The 27,924-nt window shown below is 35.4% G+C and overlaps 1 protein-coding gene and 1 non-coding gene across 5 annotated transcripts in view; both read right to left on the bottom strand.

Moving 5' to 3' along the window:
- STIL (STIL centriolar assembly protein) overlaps nt 1-27,924 on the bottom strand; it is a 53,244-nt gene that overhangs the window by 9,939 nt on the left and 15,381 nt on the right. For 2 of the 4 annotated variants that reach the window (XM_043877713.1, XM_043877714.1), the window contains exons 7-16: nt 27,077-27,160; nt 25,648-25,734; nt 19,584-19,734; nt 17,551-17,660; nt 13,770-13,884; nt 11,790-12,755; nt 8,820-8,985; nt 5,496-5,727; nt 1,461-1,674; nt 107-357 (exon numbers count right to left, since the gene is read on the bottom strand). In XM_043877713.1, coding sequence (XP_043733648.1) covers nt 107-357; nt 1,461-1,674; nt 5,496-5,727; nt 8,820-8,985; nt 11,790-12,755; nt 13,770-13,884; nt 17,551-17,660; nt 19,584-19,734; nt 25,648-25,734; nt 27,077-27,160 — 2,376 coding nt within the window. The remainder of the gene's footprint in view (nt 1-106; nt 358-1,460; nt 1,675-5,495; nt 5,728-8,819; nt 8,986-11,789; nt 12,756-13,769; nt 13,885-17,550; nt 17,661-19,583; nt 19,735-25,647; nt 25,735-27,076; nt 27,161-27,924) is intronic. The other 2 variants (XM_043877716.1, XM_043877715.1) reach the window with 2 other exon arrangements.
- Nucleotides 13,978-14,084, bottom strand: LOC122678487. Its single transcript, XR_006336157.1, has one exon. It is a non-coding gene; the product is annotated as a U6 spliceosomal RNA (small nuclear RNA).

Below are 27,924 nucleotides of genomic sequence, written 5' to 3'. Positions count from 1 at the left end.
TCATAAGCCAGTTGAATTGAATGGCAAACTTATACCTTTTTTCATGAGGAAGATGCAATGCATTTACATAATTTTTTTAATCTTTTAAAACAAATTTTAAACTTACCTGGCATGATCCACTTTATGTGCATTTTTCTTCACTTTAGTTGGAGAATCAATTTTTACTCCAAAGCTTCTAAGTTGCTTAAGAGTTGCATTAAGAACACATTCTTTGTCCACCGATCCTGAATCATGTTTCTTTTTCTTAGTATGGTAAACATTCTGGTTTTTGGTGCACTCATGACTGATAATTACTGCTTTGGTAGATGGCTCCTCAGTTACTTTGGGGGAGTTATTTAGTCGGTGGTTCCCTTGACTCTGATGAAAGAAGAAAAAGGACGTATTTGAAAATCACTATTAGGAAACAAAAATACAAATAATACTGCTAAGTAATGCCAGAGTAAAATATTATCTTGCTAAATTCTACAAAGTATCAAGTACATGTGCCAAGTTTTATGGAATTTTTATAAAAGAAGTCCATCCTAATGAATGAAGATCCTAGAGAAAACTTAGAATGTTTGTTCAGAACTTGTTCATTTTAAAGCCAACAGATTTAGAATCATTTGAGTAATATTTCAAGTATTTTCAAGGATTTATTGTGAAATATTTATAAACAAAAGTTTAAAATCATGCTTTCATTTGAAAAAAGATAATGTTTTAGAGTTATAAGTGTAACCTTTATGTTACTGTCAGAATTTGACTCCTCTTTTCTCACTTTGAATGAGAATGACCTGTAATTCTGCCTTTCTGACATTAAAGGATATTTCATTCCCTTGAGCACATGGCTGGTAGCACCAGTGTAGGACCTAGCAGGCAAATAACAAAATCCGTGTTAACTGATGAATACTTAGGGCCCTATGAAGTATTTTAACAAGTCTTCATTTATAAATGGAGAAATCAAGTGTTCTAAAATCTACAATTTGATTGTAAGTGACAGCCACGGTCATCTGACCTCCAAGTCCCAGTTTACATTTTACAATATTGTGCTAGTTTCTACCATACATCAACTCCTTTTTATTGTGTGCTGCTTTTGCTTACAGTACTGCTCATTCTTTAGTTGTTTGTTACTTGTACGCATGTGTTATCTCCCCTAAGTTTTCAAAGGCAGAGACTGTCATGTTCATCTTTATATTACCCACTTTACTCAGTTCATTTTCTTAGACTAAGCTAAGTATTTCATAAAAATCTGCTTATCTGAGCTGAAATCAGCAAACATTATCATAAATATTCTATTACTTTCTAATTTTCAAACCTCCTGCAAACTCTTGCTTGTTTTTTCTGGTACTAACTTTGAACTTGAATTTGGGGAAAATCTTTTCCTATCAAGGTCCCCATCAGTTTAAAGATGGGAAAGGCTTAACTAGTGTACCTTAGACTAAATAACCATCTCACAAAAGACAGAATGCTTTACATTTTCTTACCAACACATCCTGGAATAGTTGCTGGTTATCTGATGGTTGATGAGGCAAGGGTTGCATTACTGGCTCAGTTTTGGGTTCCCCTGATGTTCCGGAGATATTACTGGCACCCTCTGTTGGTCCACTCTGGAAGCACATGCTTACACATTCTGCTTGCAGGGGATTCGGAAAGAATACAGGTACATCAGGTTCTTTTCTCTCAAGTGGAGAAGAGCTGCTTCAAAGGACATATATAAAGTAACTGTTAGTTAATTGTTACTTTGTTTTACAACAACAACAAAACAAACAGAAATCTTAAATGGTTTATTAACACAAAAACAATTCCTTATTATGCCAGTCAAAGCTCTCTGAAATTTGGTAGTCAACCTGGCTTTTCAGCCAGTCCCTTTCAATGCTCCCTGTTTTATTTTATCTTCTGAACAAATTGGAATATGAACAGTACTCTGAGTTCTTCTGCCCATAAATTTTGTCTACTATGCCATAGTTCTCAATCTTAACTACACCATCAATATTACTTGTAAAGTTTTTAAAAACACAACTGTTTGAACTTCTCCCCTCAGAGATTCTCAACTGGTGGAGGGCCCCAATTTACTGTATTTTCAAATGCCCTGGAGCCAAGAGTTACTGTTCTAAAGCTTTTAAATTGGCATACTCTTATCAAAATCCTATCCACTGTTCAAGGGACATTTTAAAAGTTTACTTCCTCTATGATGTTCTAAAACCTTAACTGGATATGTCCTCTTGCTTCTTTCAACCTCCGTTAGCACTTTCTTTTATCTCTTAGTTCACATATACTCTCATTTATAATAAAGGTATCTGTGTGTTCATTGTATCTTGGGCAAATATCTTAATCTCTCTGGGCCTCAGCTTCCTCATTCATAAATGGGAAAAACAGCATCCACCTCCCTGGGTTGAAAAACATGAGACAGGACTAAAGGAGATACAAAGTGCCTAGCACAGTACCAGATAAACCTGGTGGGGGATCTGTAATTGCTAGTTTTCTTCATCTCCTGCTGCTATCCCCTTACTTCCTAAATAGCACATTGAACATTTATCTTCAATCATGTTAACTGATTTCACTTTAATGAAGACCTCAAAACTCAAACATAGAAGCAGAAATCCAGGCTTCAGAGACTCTATGGCTTCTGGGTAAAGTACTTGTACTGAGCAGGATTTTTATCATGCAAACATCTGCAAATCTCTTTATTTTTAAAAAGAGTTCATGTCAGTTACTGAGTTAGACTTATTCTACCTTTAGCTAAATGATGACAATTTTTAAGGTACTAATTCTGGTACTATTCTATATGTTTTACATATATTAACTCATCTAATCTTTACAACAATCCTGAGATAGGTACTGTCTCCATATGTAGGCAAGAAAACAGAAGCATTCAGAAATTATGAGACCTGCCCATGGTCACACAGTTGTGATCTGAATCCAGGCAATTTGGCTCCATGCTCTTAATCACTCTGCTATATTGCCTTTTCAAGAATTTAAAAATACCTGCTTTGGTGTCTAACCTACCAAACAAAAATAAAAGCTAAAAATTCCATAAGAAAAGAACTAAAACATTAAAGATTTCAAATTTAAAAAATTGTTTAAAGATGATTCTAATATGGCAAGTATTAGCAGGTATGTCCAAAGCCTGACTTCTTAAAAAAAGAGAAAAAGTATTGTGTCAAAAGAAGGTCTATGGATATCACACATGGCTCTTCCCTGGGAAAAAGCAAGCGATTACCATATATGCTGCAAGTCAAAAAATTTACCTTTCACCAACTGCTTTAACATTAGACTAACCCAACAAGACATCCAAAGGGAACAGGGGACTCAGGTGGCCAGGTGCCATGTATGAATACTTAGCAGCGCAAACCACAGCATGAATCAGACTAGATGTTTGGGAAGAATCCTAGAAAAGCACCAAAACCACTATACATAACACTGGAGATACTATTTAATCTGAATCATATACTATGGAGAACAAAGATCAGATTTACATCTAGTTATATGTTGGAATCCACAGAGTTGGTTAATCACCCTGAACAAGCAATTAATTGCCTTCTATCAGTTAACTCAGATCTGTTTCTGAAGTTAAAAACCACAACGGATTGGAGATTTTTAAAGTTCTACTTTCAGAGGGAAAAACTAATCCTTGAAAGTAGTCTACAATTTACAGAAGGAAATACAGATAGAATAAATACGGATAACCACAGGGAGAATAAATAAGGATAACCACAGTTCATGTCTCTTTGTTCTCATTTTCTATAACTATTCCAAGTGAAATGTGAACTTATCTTGGGGGCTTAGCCCAAACTGCTCTTCCTATCACCGAACATCTATGAAGTAGCTGATGTGGGGAACCAGACACTGGTTCAAGTCCTAAAGATACAGAAACGAGTGTGATCCACAAACTGTAGGAATTCAATCTAGTGGGGGTTGAGACAGGTATACAGATCTTTTTAATATACTGTGGTACATATTATAAATACTTAATTGAATTGTAAGGTTAAAACATACTCTCTACTGAGAAAAGCAGATAAATATTTTTGGTTTTCTGGAAGGGTGTGTTTGTTGTTCTAATCATTATTGTAATCAGATAATTTAAAATATCAAATATTACCAAAAGGCTTAAAATTTTAAAAAGTAATCAACTGCCTGCTCACGCCACCCCTACCACTGAATTCACCTCTTTTAAAACTATTTCATGTGATATTACACTGTGGTGTTTTAACCCACCTTATTCCTCCACATTCAAAATTTATCCTACACCTGATCCCTGCCACCACTTCCAATTCCCAGGCACCTTCATCTCACTTGGTCTTCAGTTTACTAACCAGTCTCCTTACTTCTAATCTTAACCCCCGTCAGTTCACTTGCCACAAAACAGCTGGGATGGCCTTTAAAAAACAAAAATGATCATACTACTATGTCATTTAAAATCCCCCCTGATTCTAATGAACACAGAATACATTCAGAACTTCTACATCCTACAAAGCCCTACATAATCTGAAGGCTTCTTTCACCATCTTACTTAATATACCCACTTCACTCCCATGCCACTATCCTAGTTACACTCCACTTGGTCACCCTGGTTTATTTTCTTCAGGCAATGGTCTTCATATGAAATTATATGTTTCCTGCTGATGCGGTTACTGTCTCCAGAACTCATGGAAATTCCATGAAGTCAGGAGCTTTGTCTGACCTACTGCTCAATTTCTAGGGCTTAGTTTTTTGGCAACATATACCAGAAGCTCAAAGAATATTTGCTGAATTTGTTTCCAAATTTGCAAAGGATCTGAATTACTTCAGAATCCCTATTTTTTTTACAGAAAATTTCATAAAGAAAAATTTCAAACACAAGAGAGTTTTAACAAACCACTATGTACAATCAGTTTTTTAACAAACCACTATGTACAATCAGTTTTAAAAAGTATCTACTCAGAGTCTATCTTACTTCAGCTCTGCCCTTTGCCATTTCATCCCCATCAGCTTATTGAGTATATCTTGAATAACAGGTTACATCTCTCAGAAATAAAGACTCTGTTATTATACACATATAATTGTAGTATGTAAATCTTTATAAAAATTTTAAAAATTCAGGACCCTGGCTCCATCTGGGACCTAGTGTTATCAGAATCTCTAGTGAGGCCTGACATAGATATTTCTGAAATCTTCAGCTGTTCTGATTCAGTAAGACTGTTTTATACGTCCAATGACTGACATCTGGGAATGGTCCCAAAAGGCTCAGAATTGTCTTTTACAGGGAATTCCCTGGCAGTTCAGTGGTTAGAAGTCCAGTGGTTAGGACTCCATGCTTCCATTGCAGGGGGCATAAGTTAGATCCCTGATGGGGGAAACTAAGATCCCATATGACGAGTGGTGCAGCCAAAAAAGAACTCTCTGTTACATAGGAATCACATTAGCAAAGACACCATAAAAATACTTTGACAAAACAAACAGTTTCTGAGTTAGACTACCAGAGGAATATTAGAATTTAAAAAGAAAAAAAGAAGATGAATACTGAATCAAAGAGATCTTACTTGGATATACAAAGTTGCTGATTAAATTCTTCTTCCACAGCAACGTTACTCTCTTCAAAACTGGGAATATCAACAGCTTTTAACGAAGATGCACTACCTGGAGTACTTGTGACTTCATTATTAATATCAACAGAAAAATTCATGTCCTCACTGGAAATCTTGGTATCATCTTGCCTCAGCTGAGATTCAGGCTCTTGATCGTCACCTGCTGCATTCCAAAACAAGCTGGCACCTGGAGAACAGATGATTTAACAGATGCAGAAACAGACACTCAATTATAAAAAATAACTCTCTGACAAACTTTTGTTAGGTTAACATTAGCTATATTATTTTAACACAATTACCTAGAACTGTTTTCAGATTATATTTTCTCAGAAATGCCATGAAGAAATAAATGAAAAGTGAAAAGAGAGGAAACTGAGCACAAAGGGAAAGAGGACCCTTCAGGCCCTGACTCTTCAAGAGGTGTGGCTCTCATGACGAGTTTTACATGTCAAGGTTCTGAATATGATTTGGAGTATATATGTGTTTCAAAAACTGCTGTTCTGAAAAACATGAGAGGATATATAAAATGCAAATCCCTGGGGTCTTTGATTTTGATCCTTAAACACAATATTTATGAGACTGTATTAGGGTTGTATCAGACGTATGTAATATAAGGCAAGTAAAAATCAAATATTTCCCAAATTGTATAGATCATTTGCACAATTATTTGCATGTATTATTATTTGCTTACTGATTTTCTTTAAATCAACTCACTGTTTTACCTAGCTGCGTCATTTCTGTGAAATCATTGATTTTTATGTGCTAGCTATATTTTTTTCCAATACTTATAGGAATAAATATATCTACACAGTATAAAATAGTAATCTCTATACTACACCAAATCATCTTTTGAATCTGAGCGATATGCCTTCCACATTTTGAGAAATCTTGCAATACATACATGATTTAAAGAAATAAAGTTAAAACCAAAGACTAAATTCAAGTCAAAACTGTTTCCACTTTGAGCATCAACTTGGGTAATTTTATAAACATAAATTAATAAAAGGATGATTTAGTTTTGTATTCAACTAAGCATTTAAAAAAATCCTGATCAGGGATCTAAGATCCTGTAAGCCACACAGCACAGCCCCCCCCAAAAATAAAAGGACAATTTAGAAAAGTTATTTAAGTGCTGCTACTCTTCCTGAGCACCCACCAGTGTATACCCTTAGGAATTAAGTATTATCATAGAGAGCCATTTAATTCAAATGACTAATAATTCATTTTTCTGCATATAAGTCAAAGCTCTAAATATGACTCTATGAGGTTTCAAAATATTTGAAATATACATCATGCTTGAAAACTTGTTTCAAATAATTTCAGGAAATCAGTTTGATTTAGGCATCAAGCTAGGTAATAAGATACAATAGTCAATAAAAGTTTACAGTCTAGTGACAGATACAGATGGTGAACAACTGGAATATAGTAAGTACAGACTTCACAAGAGACATAGAAGGAAACTGCACTTTTTGGTTTATCTCATAATACTGCTTTACCACCACCCTCTCGGCACACATATGCAGGAAACTGTCATCCTTGCAATTAACAAAGATGGGACTCCAGCAGATATGTCCCTATTACATGCTTCTCCCTTATCCCTGAAACAGGGATTAAAATCTAATCCAAACTAGACCATTCAGGTTCAGCATTTTGAAGTTGAGACTGAAGGATCATAATGTGGTTTGTGTACATGGGTAGAACTGTATTACAGAAACTCTGGGGCTCTGCATGAGCTATATTTTAAAATGTAAAGCAGTGAAGACTCCAGATAGAGTTGATAAAACAGCCATGTGTAATAACTGGATACTCCAATGATTTTCTAGTGTCTATGTCTAGTTTTTTTCTGAAGTCCAGCCCAATTCTTGGCCTTGGTTTTCATGAAACATCCCCATATTCTTCCAGTAAAGTCTCCCTCCTTGCTTAGTTCAAAGTGGCTTATGTTACTTGCTGCTAAAAAAATCTTAACTAATACTGAGTAATACCTGAATTTGACTTATAAATGTACATGAGGTTCTTGCTACCCTCCCTCATTGCTGCCCTCTTCATGAAGTTTAGATAACATATGGGTACAGATAAAGAATATAGCAAGCTGTCTTCCTTGTTAATGCTCTCTCCTAAATTTGTATTCTCCAGGCTCAAACCTTCATCTGTTACTTTCACAACTCTTATGTCATCAATCCACTCCACTCTCCTAACATTTGAGTATTACTATCTACATTTCCAAAAGTAGCTCAATCTGAACAGATATTTAGACTGAACTCATCTCCTCCCCTCTGCTTCTCTAACTTGCCTCCCTCTGTCATCCAAGCTCAAAATCATGAAGTAACTTTTATTTTCACCTTTAATAAATGTTTAATTTTGGAATAGTTCTGGATTCACAGAGAAGATAAAACAGAGTTACTGTGTATTCCTCACCCAGTCTTCCCTGTTGTTAACATCTTACATTATTATGGTACATTTTTCAAAATCAAGAAAACAGTGTTGGTACATTACTATTAACTAAAACTCCAGACTTTGTTTGGATTTCACCAATTTTTTCACTAATGTCTTTTTTCTGTTTCAGGACCCAATCCAGGATAATCACACGGCATTTAACTAAAGTAACCTGAATCTTCCCTCTTCCAACTGCCATATCCAATTAGTTCTCAAATCTTATCAACACTGTACATGACTCTTCCTCTTCAGTCTTATAACCACCACCCTATATACTAGACATCTTGCTAGATACTGAACACACAAAAATGTTCTTAAAGATCTCATAGTCTGATTGTGAGTAAATATGTAAACACATAGATGTCATTTATATTATTGATTTTTTTAAAAAAGGCCTTCTATTTTGCTTACAAGATGAAACAGACAGCTTTGTAAAAGATATAGTAATGGCTCTCCGTGACATAGTAATGGGTAGAGTACTAGAACTCTGAACTCAGAACTCTGCGTTGTTTGTCTGAGCCCATATTTTCTCTACCCAATCTGTTCTGCTATCTTTCAATTCCACCAAGATCCTACATTCCCTTCAAGGCCCAGAATCAATAACACTGCATGGATGAAATCTTCCCTGATCCCCTAAACCACAGATGACTTCTCTCATTAGAACTGGGTCCAGCTTGGAAAAGCAGCAAAAACAAACAACACATTGTGTTATGTGGTTTCCAATCTGTTTTCAGGTAGAGTTTTGTTTCATAAAGAGTAAAATCACACAAAGAGTTAAGTTACACTCTCATCACCTTGGTTTTAATTCTATGTGTACTATGTACAAATTAAGAAAAATGAAATTACCTGTGCTCACAGCAATGCTTACACTTTTTCTCATGTGCAAAGCAGGGGGAGGCTGTGCTTCCATGGAAACCAACTCCATTTGTCTTGCAGCTTGCAGTGTGTCTTCAACAGTGGTTGTCTTAGGGGAACAGGGCTGCAGAGACTGTGCTTCTAACAAACGCTGAATCTGTATCAATTAAAAAGACTTTTTTATGTATGTTTATGACAGTGAAGTAATCAACCAAACTGACAGAAGAGTTTAAAAATGAATTACAAAGTGCCCCAGTTATAAATAACTGACTTTTAACTATATTTTCTCACATATCAACTAGATTGTACCATAAAATTTATTCAATGCTGAAAATCATTGTCATTAGTTATTAAGAAGCATTCAAATGGGCTACCTATTAGAAGTAAAAACATAGGTTCTTAGATCAACATTCATAAATTGACACTTATGTAGAAAAGCCTTAATGTTAACACTCTGACATTTTATTTCTATTTCACTTATGAATTAAAAGTAAGATAGATGGCATTCTCTAAATCTACATACCAAATTTGAACAATTTTTTTTACACAAGATTCATTTTATAAAGGTCATCCAGAATTATCCATGTTTGGTCATGCTGAAACGGGAAATATTAATAACAATCTCTAACACTGAGTGCTTCCTGTTTACGAGACATTACAATAAGAGCATTTATGTATGATTTTTTATAACAACCCCCTGAATATGTACTACTAGTAAGCAGAGTCTACAGAGAAGAAAACCTGAGGAAATAAAAATAGAGTTACTTGCCCAGGTCACATAATTAACAAGTAGCCAAGCTGAAGTTCAAGCACTAAAAGCTTACCCTCCTACCATAAAACTTATCCCTTTATGGGCGGGTGGGAGGGTGCTCAAAAGGGAAGGAATATATAGCTATGACCAATTCATGATGTTGTACAGCAGAAACCAACGCAACATTGTAAAGCAATTATCCTCCAATTTAAAAGGAAAAAAAAAAACTTATCCCTGTATACAATTTCATAGTTTTTAGTATATTCTCAAAGTCTGCATCCATCACCACCATCTAACTCTACAACATTTTCATTAACCTTTACAAAATCTTTGTACCCACTAGCTGTCACTCTCCATGGCTCCAGAATCTAGCCTCTGGCAACCACTAATCTACTTTCTATCTCTATATGTGTGTGTGTGCTAAGTCGCCTCAGTCATGTCCGACTCTTTGCAACCCTATGGACTGTAGCCTACCAGCCTCCTCTGTCCAAGGGATTCTCCAGAGAAGAAGACTGGAATGGGTTTCCATGCTCTCCTCCAGGGGATCTTCCCAACCCAGGGATCGAACTCATATCTCTCATGTCTCCTGCTTTGACAGGCAGGTTCTTTACCACTAGTGTCACCTGAGAAGCCAGTGTATCTCTATAGATGTGCCTATTCTGGACATCTGATAGAAATGAAATGCCCTTATATCTTGCCTTTTTCATTTAGCATAACATTTTCAAAGTTTATCTGTGCTATAGTACCTATCAATACTTCATTCCTTTTGATGACTGAAATATTCCATTGTATATATAATGTCACATTTGTGTTCATCTATTCATCAATTGATGGACTTTGGATTGTTTTCACCCTTGACTATTATAAACAATGTTGCTATGAACATGTGTGTAAAAGTTTTTGTGTGATGATATTTTTTCATTTCTCTTGGATATACACCTAGGAGTGGAAAAGCCTCCTCTTTTAAATACTGTAATCTTGTTTCCCTGTAAGTTACACTTTGTATTCAACTCATCTCATTAATTTTAGCAGATTAACTTTATTAAGTTAAGAAGGTTGCCATTTCCTTCTTCAGGGGAACTTCCCAACCCAGGGATCGAACCTGGGTCTCCTGTATTACAGGCAGATGCTTTACTGTCTGAGCTACCAGGGAAGCCCATAAGTTACACTGCTGTATTCAACTCATCTCATTAATTTTAGCTGATTAACTTTATTAATATAGGAAAATAAGTATTTTCAATAAATTACTGACATCAGTAGAAATACAGCCTGCATTAATAATACAAAAAGGCATATGTACTTATAGTGGTTCAGAGCATGGGCTTTAGTGTCATGAGGACACAACTCAACTCCTACTGCTACCTTTTGGAAAAGCTATTTAGCCACTGTGAGATTCAATATTACCTAAGACTAAGGTAGTTGTGAGGACTAAGAGACAAATAAGATAACTGTAATTTGCTGATTGTTTACTAAAGCTTCATCCTACACTAAGCACTTTAGATGGACAGACAGATGTGTGTGTATGTGTGTGTATATATACACATATAAATTCATTTAACCATCAGATCTACATATATTAATAACACCAATCATTATTCCCAATTTACAGCTGAAAAAAGTAAGGTTTAGAGAAACAGTATAGGAAGTACTTGATAAGACATTTACTATAAAGTTACAGAGATTAAACTAAATGGTAGTAGTGCTGGAATAGACAGGCAGATCAATGGAGAGTACAGTATAGAAACAGATACAAACACATGATACTTTCATTATACAATAAAAAATATACTTTTAAATCATTAACAAAAAGATATATTACTCAGTAAATATATGGAGTCAGTCACCTAAGGATAAAAAGAAAAAAAAATTTTATCTCTTATAACAAAATAAAATAAAGCAACAAATAAAACCCTGATTGTTGCTGTTTAGTTGCTAAGTCATGTCTGACTCTTTTGCAACTCCATGGACTGTAGCCTGCCAGGCTCCTTCCATCCATGGGGTTTCCCAGGCAAGAGTAATGGAGTGGGTTGCCATTTCCTTATCCAAATCCTCATTTTCCTAATGTGTAAAACATCAGGGACTAGAATCCAGTTTCCAGGGTCTCTTCTAATTCTGACATTCTGCAATTCTACTTCATAAACTATAGTTACTGAAGAGTTGCCAGTTACTTTTTAAAAATTCAAGAATTTAACAGAAGAAAGCTAGCAAACCTGTGCTTGAAGTAGTCGCAGCTGTCTGTCTTGCTCTGTGATGAACCTATACGCATCTGGAGACAGTCCCATCATTCCATCATCTGACCCAGTCTTGGGTGTGTGCACACACACTGCACAAGGCCATGGGTTACAGGAGTCCACGTGTGGAGGTAGTCTTGCCACAGGTGATGGTTCTACATTGCTGTGGGAAGAACAACCCCCCATGCTTCCCTGAGGTCTCAAGGCTATAGGACTACTTGAAGAAAAGAATGCATTATGGTACTGAGCTGGACATCCACTTGGATGAAATAATGAATATTTTTGAAGGGTTTCAGACTTGAAGTCTTGAACAGATCCTACTGTATTCATTCCTTGCCAAGAATTTATTGGACTATACTGAATATGGCCATGATGCTGACAACAACTGCAAACATTTGTGGAATAGTAAGATGGTGGCGGGGGAGTAGGTATTTGAAATTCCATTGGTCTTCCTGAATTATGGGGTGAAAAAGCAAAATTGTGTGGGTGGGACTGTGGGGCAAGAGAAGACGGCTTGGAATTAAACGTGGAGGATCTTACAGGATACTCTTCTTTGTGTACATTTGCAGCAGAAACTGTTTGAAGCTTTTCAGATGTATCTGAAGATAGTCCATTAAAAGAGGGCTTACTACTGTTCCTGATATGAGAGTTCCCTTTCTTACAGGTAGACAGCTGTCTTACTTTGCAGTGTCTCAAAGGAGCAGTGTCTTGGTTTAATTGATTTGGTAGCCCTCTGAAGGAAGGCTCTCCAGCTTCTGCTTCTGGTCTGTGTTTCTCATCACAAAGCTGGGGTTGTGACTGCTCAAGGTGCTCAGAATGGTTAATCAACAAAGGAGGATTTTCATTATTCACCATTTCCAATGGGTTAGGCATAGGGGTTGGTTCTATGGTGTTTCCATCCAACACAAGTGAAAGTTCAGGAACTGATGGCTGGATCTTAGAAACCTACAAGTGGGAAAGAAATGAAAGAGTAAAAAGTACCTTTCAGGAGAATGATATATGCCTCATTTTCCTTAAGCTAGTATTTTCCAAATTGTATCCAGTTATTTATTAAAAAGTGTTGATTATTTAGACAGTTGACAAATATTTGCTGGACATCTTCTATGTGCTAATACCAGGAACACAATTGTGAACAAAATAAATAAGGTCCTCGCCCTCACAAACTTATTTAACAATGAAACTCTACATCAGAACACCGATTTAACGTTGCTTAGATTATAGAACTCAACATGGGAAAGACTTTTTTATAACCCTCTCTGCAAAAACAAAAAAATTATCAGACCAGATGCTTCAACACATCTAGTAAAAAATAATGTTTTTTCATCTTATAAGAAAGGGTCTTCCAGTAAGTATTAAAAAATATCATACTAAGTGAAATTATTCACTGCTATTCTTTTTATTGATATCAACTAAAAGAGCTGGAGGAGAGCCGGAAAGAGTAAGTAAAGTACTCGCTGTGGTGAATTCGGTTATAATATTAATTTAAGAAAACTTTCCCATTCCTTTTCTTGTAATAAGTAATTAGTCCAATTAAGACAGAACAATTCTAAAATAACCCACTAGTTGGCCTCAATAAAAAAAAATATGATGGGTTGCTAGCAATCTCCAAAAGCAAGCAGAATGTTTTCTCAAAATATGGTGATAACAAACAATGTTGAGTTCTGGTGATAGTATAGAATATTGAGTCTACATGGATTAAAAGCACCAGATTCTGAAACTAAACCTCTTAAACTACTAGTCTACCAAATCCTAAACTTCCTGAATTCCAGCTTTACTACTTACTATTTATATAATTCTAGGGAGATAACCTCTTTTCCTTGGTTTTCTCTGGAAATACTATACCTTAAATGTACCTGTGAGGAATATATGATATGTATCTTTATATATTATTGAGAGCTTTAACATGAAGAGACTTTTAGGTTTCTAATTACAAAGGTGAGTTTCTAAGACCAGTGATACCTTCTGACTCACTGGATGAGGACTAGGAATTGGTCTTGGAGAAACATCTTCATCTTCAACACCAGAGTCATGATCATTCGTTGGCATTTTCCCTGGAGGTAACTTCTGGGAAGAGCTAAAGAACAGACGGGAGAAAAAGTAAGTCTTTAGTAATCAGTATTCATTTGTTCTTTTTTTTTTTTTTCTTCATTTGTTCTTTTTTTTAAAAAAAAATCTGGAACACTTCATGAATTTGCATGTCACAATTGCGCAGAGGCCATGCTAATCTTTTCTGTATCATTCCAATTTTAGTATATGCGCTGCTGAAGTGAGCACTCTTCTTTCATTTTGAAGCTGAATAAGGTCCTTTAATTAGACACAATAGTATCTTGATCATTTAATTTAGAATCTGACACCAAAAATTATTTTATTTTTCAAGCCAGTGTCAGATGATCAGGAAAGTTGAGCCAGTCAGACTCATGCTTAATAATTTATCCCCTTCTCCTGACCATGGCAAGTTTAACCCACTTATTCTTTTTTTTAACCTATTTTTTTATTACAGTATAGTTGAATTACAATGTTGTGTTAATTACTGCTGTAAGCAAAGTGACTCAGTTATACATACATATACATACATACACATTCTTTTTCATATTCTTTTCCATTATAGTTTAATCACAGGATATTGAATATATTTCTCTGTGCTATACAGTAGGACTGTGTTGTTTATCCATTCTGTACATACCCATTTGCACCTGCTAATCCCAAACTCCCAATTCAACCCTCTCCAACCCATTTGCCCCTTGGCGACCACCAGTCTCTTCTCTATGTCCCTGATTCTGTTTCTGTTTCATAGATTCATTTATTTCATATTTTAGATTCCACATGCAAGTATCTCATATGGTATTTGCCTTTCTCTTTTTGATTTACTTCACTTAGTATGATCATCTCTAGTTGCATCCCTAACCCAGTTATTCTTAAGTCATAATAAAGCAAATTACTAAGCATTTTCTGATTAACCACTTTAAGGAACATAGAAATACAAAAGATATAGAATTTACCATCAAAAATCTATCATCTGATGAAAGAGATGTATACTCACTATATTAAACATATTACATTAAACACTCAGTGTTAGAAAGAAAAATCAAGTAAGGAATTACGTTTTCCTATGTACTTATATCTGTTATGGTAAACTACTCTGAGACTAACTGAAGTACCTCCTTCCATTTAGTCAGTTGTAGCTATTGTGTCACAAGTATCATGCCTCAATAGAACATAGGAAAAGTTTTGAGTGTTGGTACTGAATTTCAAATACTGAAATAAGAGTTTAAGACTAAAATTTGAAAGACTATATACATCAAATTTTTGTGCATCCTAAACTAAAATCTCAATAAGATGAGGTAGGGAAGATCAAAGAAAAGCCAGGAGGAAGCTAAGAGAGCTTAGACATTAATGGAATTTTGAAGAAAGGGTCCTGTCTCCGTAGTAGGCTGAACAACAGAAACCCTTAAGCAGATGTGGAAGATCTGACAGCAGAATAGATCTTTGTCCCAAACCCTGGTGTCTGGAGAGGCAAACACAGAGTTCCTTCTGTGCCAAGGTGCTGCAGTGAAACAATCCCACAAAGCTCTCCTGCCATACCCAAGAAGGACATGGAGAATACAGAATGATATTCCATATGCCTCCACGCAGCATGGACAAGACACAGAGAACCAGTGACCTGAACAGGAAAGAGGTTGCAGCAGGAACCTGCACAAACCAACTGTCAAAGACCAGATGCAAAAGAAAACATCTCAGCAGAGTGGTGTGGGTGGATGAGAATCACGTCACCCCACATCACCAGTAGTGGCACAGTGTTAGTGAAAGTTGTTAGTTGCTCAGTTGTGTCCGACTCTTTGTGACCACATGGAAGGTAGTCCGCCTGTCGGGGAGCCTAGTGGGCTACAGTCCATGGGATTTCCCAGTCAAGAATACTGGAGTGAGTTGCCGTTCCCTTCTCCAGGGGATCTTCCCAACCCAGGGACTGAACCCAGGTTTTCTGCATTGGCAGGTGGATTCTTTACCATCTGAGCCACCAGGGAAACATAGGGCATATCATTAGTCCCCTCCAAATTACATGAAACCTCAGAGGAAACAGGATAAACAGACCTTGAATTGATTGAAATTTGGCTTCCATAACTGCGTATAATGAAGAGGGGCTCAAAATGGAAATTAAGTTCAATCCATCGCATGGCTTGTGTATGTTAGTTCCCTGATCTGGGATGGAACCCAGGCCTCAGCAGTGAAAGTGGTGAGTCCTAACCACTGGAACACCAGGGAATTCCCTCAATTACTTTTAAAAAGAAAACAAGTGGGCACAGTTTCGATCCCTGGTTGGGGAACTAAGATCCCATATCCCATGTGGTGCAGCCAAAAATTGAAAAAAAAATTCACTGTGGGCTTTTTTTAGCACTCAAACAAAAAGAAAAAACTTAATGTTGTATAATTTCAACAAGTTATCTAGGGATAAACATTTTACTAAAATCAAACCTAAAAATGACTGATCCTTATCAAAGCTTTGGTCAGAGCTGAAAACAGACATTGTTTTTCAACAATGTTAAAGAAATTACCAAGCGTCTCCTTAACTTGGCTTTTTCTTCCATAAACATTCAATAAAATCTTGAAAAAAGCCTTAAATCTTCAGTCAGTGGTGGTGTTCCTGCAAGTCTATAAGAATATAGTTTTCTGGTGATTTAGCTTGTTTCAAGGATAACTTAAAATGCCCAAAGACAGAGTTAACTTCAGACATCTTTCTAATCCCCAGAATCTGTGAATATGTTAGTGAATAAGGGGAAAGGGAGTTTGCAGATGTCCTTAAAATAAGAATCTTGAGATGTGGAGATTATCTTAGACAATCAGGTAAGCTCAAAGTAAACACAATGGTCCTTGTAAGATGGAGTCAAGATAAGAGTCAGGGAAGGAGATGTGAGGACAGAAACAGAAGTCAGAGAGAGAGATTTGAAGATGCTATGCTTCTAGCTTTGAAGGTGGAGTAAGGGACCACCAGACAACAAGGAATGCAGGTGGCCTCTAGAAGCTGGAAGAAGCAACATGGATTTACCACTAAAGCTTCCAAAGAGAATGCAGCCCTACCATCACTTTGATTTTAGCCCCAAAGGCCCATTTTGGACTCCTGACTCCTAGAACTAGAAGGTAATAAATTTGTATTGTTTGACGTCACTAGGTCTGTGGTAATTTGGTAGAATAGCAATAGGCTAGCAATAACAAATCTCTCTATGAACTAGTTGGTTCTATGTCTCTGCAGAACCCTAATACAAAGGGAATATCTACTTTACCACAAAAGTAGATATTGAACCTCAAAAGTCACAAGCCATTATTTAATATTCTCCAAGTGCATTTGCTTTAAAAGTTTTCTTTTTTAGGTAGAGGAGTTATTTTTATAGTAGGAGTTATTTTTATAGTAGTTTATCTGATAGCCTTAGGTTTAATACTACAAGGAAGGGAAGAACAGAAGGCAAACTAAACAAAAACAGGATGTTTCTTCTTAAGCAAGATAATTTCTTGACAAATACTTTTGTTCCCTTATGTAATAAATCAAGTCAAATGAGAACCATATTAGAGTTGTCACTTCATTAAAATTATCATCCAACTTACAAATATGAAGGAATGCATTTAAAGTAAGGACACCTGTGGTATAAGATTTATAAATAGTTCCCTCAGAAATAACTGGGGACATACTTTAATTATTAAAAACTAATGAACGTAATAAAAAAAGTATGATAATAAAAATATCTTTTACCTCTTAATTGAAAGATTCTTAGAAACTTTGTTAAAAAACTCTCTTTCTGCATTCTGGTCTTCAGCACTCAGTTCAAAACAGACTGGATTTTTGTCAGAAGGTTCAACATTCTGAAATAAAGTAGGTCATACTTTGAGATGTAACTTAAATAAACACCAGAGAATACTATGTAGATGAAAAGTAGCTCTGAAACACTGGGTGGGAAGGGGAATTCTGATTTCTGTAACTATAATCTTTCTTTAAAAAAATATTTTTTAAATTGAGATATAATTGACACAACATTATAATACTTTCAGGTGTACAACATGAATTAATATTTGAATATATTATGAAATATCCACCACAATAAGTCTAGTTAACATTTACCACCATACAGATGATAAATTTTTTCTTATAATAAGAACTTTCAAAATACAGTATAGTATTATTAACTATACTCACCATGCTGTATATTACATTTCCATGACTTATCTACTTTAAAACTGCAAGTCTGTATCTTTGGACCACCTTTGGCCATCCTCAAACCTTCCCTAACCCTTATCACTCTCTTGCAAATCACCAATTTGTTCTCTCCGTGAGTTCAATGAAATGTTTTAATTTTTTAAAAAATATTCCACATATAAGTGACAAATGGTATTGTCTATGTTTTATTAATTTCACTTAGCATAATGCCCTCAAAGTCCATCTATGTTGTCACAAATGGCAAGATTTCCTTCCTTTTTTATGGCTGAATAGTTTTCCATTATATAAATATATGATACAATATAAATCATATTTTCTTTATCCATCCATCTGTGGACACTTAGGTTACTTTAATGCCTTGGCTATTGTAAATACTATTGCAATTAACATGGTGGTGTGGGTATCTTTTTGAATTAGTGTTTTTGTTTCCTTTGGATAAACACCCAGAAGTGGAATTACTGAATCATATGGTAGTTCTATTTTTATGCAACCTTTTAAAAAACTATCTATCTGCTTACTATATAAATGAAAGTGAAAACTTAACTTTGCTATATAACTTACAACTTAATAACCAGGATTCAGTTAAATAGTAACTTTAAACTGAGGATATAATCTGAAGAATAAAATGAGTGAATGATGTATGTCTTTAAAATGGAAATAAATAATTATACCTCAAAGGTGATTATGCTTATAATTAAAATACAAAAACTTGATTCATGAATCAATACAACCTATAAATGAAATTAAAGACACAAAATAAAATCTAAGTAGAAACACACTGTTATTTAGGGATTGTCAATATTTTTGTAAAAAGATACATAATTTTTTTTTTAGAATTATTTTTTATTATTGGCCTTAGAATATTTTTCTTGATAAATTTCATTTAAAAAAACTTTATTATATTTATTTTTATTTATTTATTTGGCTATACTGTGTCTTAGCTGTGGCACGTGGGATCTAGTTCCCTGACCAGGAAGGAGCAAAGAATCTTAGCCAATGGACCACAAGGCAATTCCCAGCCTTAGAATGCTTTTACATAATGACACTGTGGTTTCAAAGACCTACTATTTCTGTGACCATCACCTAAATGTATTTTTACGTATGTTATTGGATACAGCACCAATCCACTCTGACTCCAAGGATTACATATTATAGATGCTGACTTTTAACTATGAGAAATCATTTTTTATACCCATAATTTAAAAAATTAACTTTCAGGACAAAGGAAACACTAAGATCACGAATTAACTCTCAACATCATAAAATGAAACAATACATAAATTCTTGATATAGCCTTAAAAGGTTTTAGAAAAACATGGAAAAGTTAGCCTGTGGATGACATTTGATCCTGTATTAGAGTTTGGTTCTGGAGGTATGTCCTAAAATTTACAAAATGAAATTAACCATAAATGAATAAAGTTAATATTAAGTAAGACTGATCAAAAATAAAGAAAGTCTAATAGCTTGAGTTACTATTTTAAAGGGTAGAGACCATTGGGTTTAAAAGGCCAGTACACAACAACATATAACTAAATAGTCATTAGTGTGCTAGGTGATCCACTAACACTTACTTTGAAAAGGCGTAATGTTTCCTTGCTGGTTAGTAGCTGGAATCGAAGGTCAGGTACCCTGCCATCACAAGGGAGGCATTCATAAAATTCAGGGTCCTTATGTGTCACAGAATAGAGAACTATGATGAAATTTCCAGATTCGGAAAAAACCCTGGACAAAAAAAATGCCATTTACTTAAAATTTACTGAAAATAACAAAAGCACATCAAAGAATTCTATGTGAGTCTCTCAACTTAGTTAACAGACTAACTAAACAGTCCAATTTGGGGAAGACAACTGAAGCGCAAACCTATGCTTACTTTTCCCTGACCAGGTATTGAATCCACACCCCCCTGCAATTAATTTTTACTGGAGTACAGTTGATTTACAATATCGTGTTAGTGTCTGATGTACAGCAAACTGCATCAGTTACACAAATACAACCCCTCATTTTCAGATTTCCATTTAGGTCACCACAGAGCATTAAGTAGAGTTCCATGTGCTCTGCAGTAGATTCTCATTAGCTACCTGTTTTATACATAGTAGTATATATATGTCAATACCAATCTCCCAACCCATCCTACCCACCACCCCCCTTGATATCCATAGGTTTGTTCTCCACATCTGTCTGTTTCTGCTTTGCAAATAAGTTATCTGTATCATTTTCCTAGATTCCACACATAAGTGATATTATTTGATATCTGTTTTTCTCTTTCTGACTTACTTCACTCAGTATGACAATCTCTAGGTCTATCCACATCTCTGCAAATGGCCCAATTTTGTTCCTTTTTATGGCTGAGTAATATTCCATTATATTATATATATGTACCATATCTTCTTTATCCATTCCTCTATTGATGGACATCTAGGTTGCTTCCATGTCCTGGCTATTGTAAATAGTGCTACAATGAACACTGGGGTGCATAAATCTTTTGGAATTACAACTTTTTTCCAGGTATATGCCCAGGAATGGGATTGCTGGGTAATATGATAGTTCTATTTTTAGTTTTTTAAGGAACCTCCATACTGTTCTCCACAGTGGCTGTACCAATTTATAATACATCCTCACCAACAGTGTAAGAAGAGTTCCCTTTGCTCCACATCTTCTCCAGCATTTATTGTTTGTAGATCTTTTGATGATGACCATTCTGACTGGTGTAAGGTAATACCTCATTGTAGCTTTGATTTGCATTTCTCTAATAAGTGATGCTACACATCTTTTCACATGTTTGTTGGTCTGTATGTTTTCTTTGGAGAAATGTCTATATAGGTTTTCTGCCCCTTTTTCCACTGGGTTACTTGGTCAATCCTAAAGGAAACCAGTCCTGAATATTCATTAGAAGGACTGATGCTGAAGCTCCAATACTTTGACCACCTGATGTGAAGAACGGACTCATTGGAAAAATCCCTCATTCTGGGAAAGATTGAGGGCAGGAGGAGAAGGGGACGACAGAGGGTGAGATGGTTGGATGGCATCACTGACTCAATGAACATGAGTCTGGGCAGGCTCCAGGAGTTGGTGACGGACAGGGAAGCCTGGCACGCTGCAGTCCATGGGGATGCAAAGAGTCAGACACAGCTAGCGACTAACTGATACTAACTGCTTGGTTTTGATATTGAGCTGCATGAGCTGTTTATATATTTTGGAGTAGCTTTATATATTTGTCAGTCACTTCATTTGCAAATATTTTATTCCATTCTAGGGGTTGTCTTTTTGTTTGGTCTATGGTTTCCTTTGCTGTGCAAGAGTTTTTAAATTTAATTTGGTCCCACCTATTTATTTTTGTTTTCATAACTCTAAGAGGTGGGTCAGAAAACATCTTGCTACAATATGTCAGTGAGTGTTCTGCCTATATTTTTTGTTAAGTTTTACAGTGTCCGTCCTTACATTTAGGTCTTTAATTTATTTTGAGTTTATTTTTGTGTATGGTGTTAGTTGTTGTTTAGCAGATCAGTCATATCTAACTCTTTGCGACTCCATGGACTGTAGCTAGCCAGGGTCCTCTGTCCATGGGATTTCCCAGGCAAGAATATTGGAGTAGGTCGCCATTTCCTTCTCCAAGTATGGTGTTAGGGAGCATTCTAATTTCAGTATTTTACATGTAGCTGTTCAGTTTTCCCAGCACCACTTATTAAAGAAGGTTGTCTTTTCTCCATTGTATACTCTCCTCTTTGTCATAGATTAGATGACTATAGGTGTATGGGTTCATCTCTGGGCTTTCTATCCTATTCCACTGGCTGATATTTCTATTTCTGTGCCAGTACCATATTTTTTCATACTGTCTTGATTAATGTAGCTTTGTAGCATAGTCTGAAGACAGGAAACCTGATTCCTCCAGATAAGTTTTTCTTTTTCAAGATTGCTTTGGCTATTTGGGGTCTTTTGTGTTGTATAATTTTTTGGTTCTAATTCTGTGAAAAACGCCACTGGTAATCTAAGAGGGATTGCACTGAATCTGTAGATTGCTTTGAGTAATACTGCCATTTTTACAATACTGATTCTTCCTATCTAAGAACATAGCACATCTCTCTATCTGTTTCCATCATATTTGATTTCTTTCACCAGTATCTTATAGTTTTCTGAGTACAGGTCAGGCTAGACAGATTTATTCCTAGGTATTTTATTCTTTTTGCTGAAATGGTAAATGGAACTGTTTCCTTAATTGCATTTGCTAGTTCTTATTTGACAATCTTGGATTTCTTTCCATGTCACTATTTTATATATACCTTTGATATTCTTATTCTTTGCTAGTTACTATCCAGTAATATAACATATAGATGTGCTATTACTGGTTCATGTAGACTTCTAAAAGTGGATATTTAAATTATTTATAGTATTTCACTATTGTAAACAATGATAAAATGAATATTTATTTTGTTCACTACATGACTCAACAAATATTTGTAAAGTAATCAAGAGTCCTTAAAACACACACCAAAACCCAGTATTTAAAAATACTTTTAGTAATTCTCTACTTTGTAAAATGTTGAATGAAATGATTTGGGGATATATTATACTATTAACAAAATAAGGCAGTGGGGATTTAGGAAGCAGAATGTCCATTCTGTCCAATTCCTCACTTGAGAGTCAGATAAGACCACTGATCAGAATGCTGTTAAGTATCAACCTAAGCGTGCCAAGCAATACTGATGCCTCCTTGGTTAAAGGGTGGTGTTAGAGTACAGGTATCAGAGAAATTGCCTAATGCTTCAGACTAACAGAGCTTCAAAACTAACTTTACTGAGTATTTACTATCAGTAAGTAATTAAAGCAAGACCAGTCATTGATAATAAAACTTAATTGTACTAATATGCTAAAATGAACATTTAATTTCCCTTTTATTGCAAGGAAAACTAATTGTATTTTATAATAAAAATAAAATGTAAAAAGTAGAATTGTAAAAGCTTCTAAAGAAATTTTTATTTTAATAAAAATCTTTTCTAAGCAAAATAGAAAAAGAAAGGATAAATCTGACTTTAAAAAAACATCTATTTGGGAAAAAATATTAACCAAAGTCAAATAAAATGACATTCTGGGGGAAATAAACTTGTGCCTATGTATCTATAGAGTGCTCAGTCACATCTAACTCTTTGTGACTCCCACAGACTGGACTGTAGCCCACCAGGCTCCTCTGTCCATGGGATTTCCCAGGCAAGATACTTGAGGTGGGTTCCATTTCCTTCTCCAGAGGATATTCCCAACCCAGGGATTGAACCTGTGTCTCCTGCACTGGCAAGCAGATTCTTTACCACTAAGTCACCTAAGAATCCCACCAATACATATATACACATGCACATTTTTATAACATATTTATACATATATAAAAAATCTTTGTAGCATATAACACATATATTTCAATAAATACATATCTCTCTGTGTGTGTGTCTGTGCTCAGTTGCTTCACTAGTGTCTGACTCTTTGCAACCCTATGGACTATAGCCCGCCAGGCTCTTCTGTTCATGGGACTTTCCAGGCAAGAATACTGGAGTGGGTTACATGCCCTCCTCCATGGGATCTCCCCACACCAGGGATTGAACCCATGTCTCCTGTGTCTCCTGTGCTGCAGGCGTATTCTTTACTGCTGAGCCACCGGAGAAGCCCATTTTCTCTGTATACTTTACATATTATATAAATGCATATATACAGAGAGTGAGAAAGAAAAAGAGTTGTTATAAAGCAAAGTGAAAAAGATGCACAATCCAATGGCAAGAGACATGATTAGGAAGTTCCAAGAAGTTGATGTGATAAAACATCAGAAAAGGCCATTTTTTCATCTGTCAGATTTGTGAAGATCAAAGTCTAATGATGGCCCTCCAGTTACCTCTCTGAGGTCTTATTGTTTTTCCCTTCCCTCACTCCTCTTCAATCACGCTACCTCCTTTCTGTGCCTTAAAGATGCAAGGTCATCTTTCACGCACAGCCTTTGTACCCATCTGTCTGGGACACTGCCCCAGACAGCCACATGGCTTACTCCCTCAATTCAAGTCTTTGCCTGCCTGACTGCCCTATTTAAAACTGCAACCCTACCTGCCACTATATCAACACAACATCTACCTCCCCTGCTTATTTTTCTTCACAGCACTTATCACCTTGTAAGATACTATTTATTTTACTTTTCCTATTTAATGCTTTTCTCTATAGGGTCTTTATTTTGTGTACTGCTTACTGTCAATATCACGAATAGTGCTTGATACATAGTAGGTGCTCAACAAATACTTGTTCCACAGTGTTAGTGAGGGGATGGAGAAAACAGACACTCTCAAACACTATCAGAAAGATTATAAATTGGTAGTCTTTGAAGGGCAAATTGGCAATATCTACTAAAGCTTCCCAGGTGTTGCTAGTGGTAAAGAATCCACCTGCCAACGCAGGAGATGCAAGAGACATAGGTTTGATCCCTGGGTTGGGAAGATTCCTTGGATAAGGGCATGGTAACTCACTCCAGTATTCTTCCCTGGAGAATCCCATGGACAGAGAAGCCTGGAAGGGTCTCACACATTGGGACGTGACTGAAGCGACTTAGCATGCCCCAAAACTTAAAATTATATGCTATTTTACCCAGAAAAAAACACTTTTAGGGATTTGTTCTACAAATATATTAGTATCTGCACCAAAGATGTATACACAAAGTTATCTGCAAGCAAAAGGAGCAGTTTTAGAAATGTAGTATATATGATTTACTATTCAGTTATAAAACATACATGTTAAACCTATATGTGCCAAGATTTAGTAATGATCTCTAAGTTATAATGACATAAAGAAAAAAGCAACAGAGAAAAGGGGGAACAGTGTGATCTCATTTTTTATTTAACTTTTATAGGTCAGGAAGGGTGATATTTGTCTATGCTTCAAGAAGGAAGCACTCCTTTAACAGTGATTGTCTCTGGGGATAGGGTCGGGGGAAATGGGGTGGAAGAGACATTTTTACTATGCATCTTTATGTATGTCTTATTTATTGTCATGCACTTGCACTGCCTTTCCATTAATTTTTTTTAAGTGTATTATAGCCACCAAAGCAGACAGAAAGAGAATATGGAATTTTCATTTAATAGACGAAGAAAGTAAGAAGCAAATAGTGGTATCATGTACAAAATAAAATGAAGTGAGGTCAGAAAGTCTATTACTTCCAAAGCTCATACTTTAGTTCCAAGAACATTAAACTTCAAGTGTTTCTTAGAGTACTATCAGTAGCACTGAGTAAATAAAACACTTGTAAGGTAAAAAAATTCTAACTTATTTTCAGTCACATCAATGAAAATTAATCTTTTTTATAAAATAGAATGCTAGAGTAGATGATCCCTAGGGGACTTTTTCCCCACTCATTAAAAATGTATCTTTTGTGCTACAGTACTGTTGTTAGGCAAGTGAATTCCTTGGTATTTCCAAGTTTAGCACAACATCATCTTTTTTGTCTGGTTTTATTCCTATTTAATATAAGGTTTGTTTTCCTTGGTGTGTTTATTCTTCTGGTTTGTAAATAATATAAAAGGTTAAGGCATTGCATGAATCTTAAATGACACCAATAAAACATGAGTAGAGGAAAAGATCAAAATAAAACCCTATCAAAATAAAAATATCACTTACCTTTCTTGAATAGAAGAACTGAACATGTATCGCAAGCAGCAGGCCCACACCTGAGGACTATAGATATGTATAATTCCAGACAGCCAGCTAAAACAAAAAATAGAAAGTAAGAACTATAGTCATTTACAAATTAGTATTTAACATCCTTTAGATTATGTTCTTCTCAAGGTAATGTGGCAGAGATTCTTGGCATTCACCAGGAATAGATTAAAGGGCTCATAATTAAGACATCTATGAACATTAAACCATGGTGATAATTAAGAAGGAGACTATAGATAGAGCTATAACTATAGATAGATATTCATAGAGAGAGAATTACTTTCTGTCCTTTTCCACCTGAAATGGTAGTCAAATGGTGAGAGAGAAAATGGTTAACAATAGAGGTGAAGACAAGAATTAATCAATTAGCCTGCACTAGAAAGAATATTCTGAAATAAGGGAGGATGAAGTTAGCAGCTTAAAACCATAGTTATTGAAAGGATTGAATTCTATAAATATATAAGGTAGTCTGAAACACAGAAAACTCTTAATAGATACTCACTTAGCAGGAACAACACACAGCCACTACCAAGACCAGAGTAAACAGACAGTAAGTAGATTTCATAGTCCACAAAACATTTGTGCACTCTTATTTTTAACTCTGCACACGCCATTCCCACACATGGGTTCCTTACCCCATCAATCCTTCCTTCTGTTAGACACACACAATTAAGGTCCAGCTCAAGTTTGCCTTTCCCGTATCATCTCTCTTAAAAACAGTAATAGTGCTCAGTCTAAACTGTTTATTTCATAGTAAATTATAAATTCCTTGAGGAGCTTTAAATCCCAACACAGTATGAAACACAAGACTATGTATAGGGTAAGCACTCAATAATACTGAATTAAGATAAATTTCTGACTGAATAATCTGTCTAAATGTCATTAACCACTAACTTGAAAGAGACAATCATAAATACTGCGAGTTTCTGGAAAACTGCCTGGCAGTGAATTTTATTCACTATTATATTCTGAGTTTTGGATTCTTCAAATTGCCTTCAGGAATGGAATAGTGAGTAAGGTTAAAGAAACAGGGCTCTAAGGCTTCAGCTTCAACCAGAAGAATTCAGCTTTGTTTTATATACTAAAATTCTTCCTAAGATTGGACAAAACTCTTGCTTTATTGGTTCAGCTATTAAAATAAGAAAGCTTAAGCATCACTGGCATTCATGATTTTATAAGGTAAAAGTGAAACTCGCTCAGTCGTGTCCGATTCTTTGCGACACCATGGACTATCCATGGAATTCTCCAGGCCAGAATACTGGAGTGGGTAGACTTTCCCTTGATCCAAGAATTAATGACATAATCATAGTATGAATGATTCACGTGTTTATCATATACATTTAAATACATATATGGCTGAAAAGGTTTTTATAAGTAATGCAATACTTACATTCCCACTAATGGTAGAGAATAGACCTTGGGATCAGATTCCAGCAAAAGTAATAGCTTGCGTGTCTCATCCATGGTGAGATATCTAAACAAGAGACATTCACATAAAGACAATTGGAACTACATACTTTACCTAAAAGAGAATAATCTGAGTGCTAAAGAAGTATATTTTAGGCAGAGAAAAGGATTCAAATGAATAATTTTTCTCACATGCACACAAAGAAAAGAATTCAAAGTGTAGAATCAGACTCCAGCAATTCCAAGGACAAAATAGAACAGTTAACAGAAAACCTTAAATTTTCTATCTATTAAAACGGTCATTGAAGATTACACATCTTTTGAAAAAGTTTGCTCTGAAAGTGTCAACTTTTTAAAAATCAAAAGTATTAAAATCAAGGCTGACAATTTCAGAACCAAATAGGTTTCCCTGTGAGAAACGAACTTCCTGTTGCTGGAAGTGATCAAGCATCCAGGTGACTTGACAAGATTACAACAGATGTGACTTGTCAATGAAGGACACTGAATTAGGTGAGGGGTATTCAATCTTCCTTGTACTATATTCCTCCAACCACTATAAAAGAATTTTGCAAATCATGATAGAACCCCAAAGCTCACTTTTCCCTAAAAGGACATTATACTACATTTATACTTTGCTATTGTACTTATTTACTGACAATAAGTTTTAAGAATATGATAACTACAGTACAATTGTGAAGGGTTAACTTTACTGTTATGACTTTAAAACACAAAAGTAAAAACAATGCCATTTGTGATGTAAAGTCTTGACAATACCACAGAAGATAAATTTTATTGCTATAATAACCCTAAAACACAAAGATGATGAATTTA

This window comes from Cervus elaphus, chromosome 20 (genome assembly GCF_910594005.1).
Source record: "Cervus elaphus chromosome 20, mCerEla1.1, whole genome shotgun sequence".
NCBI classification, from domain to species: Eukaryota; Metazoa; Chordata; class Mammalia; order Artiodactyla; family Cervidae; genus Cervus; species Cervus elaphus.
Note: the sequence above shows the minus strand (reverse complement) of the source record. Positions and strands in the feature narration are given on the sequence as shown.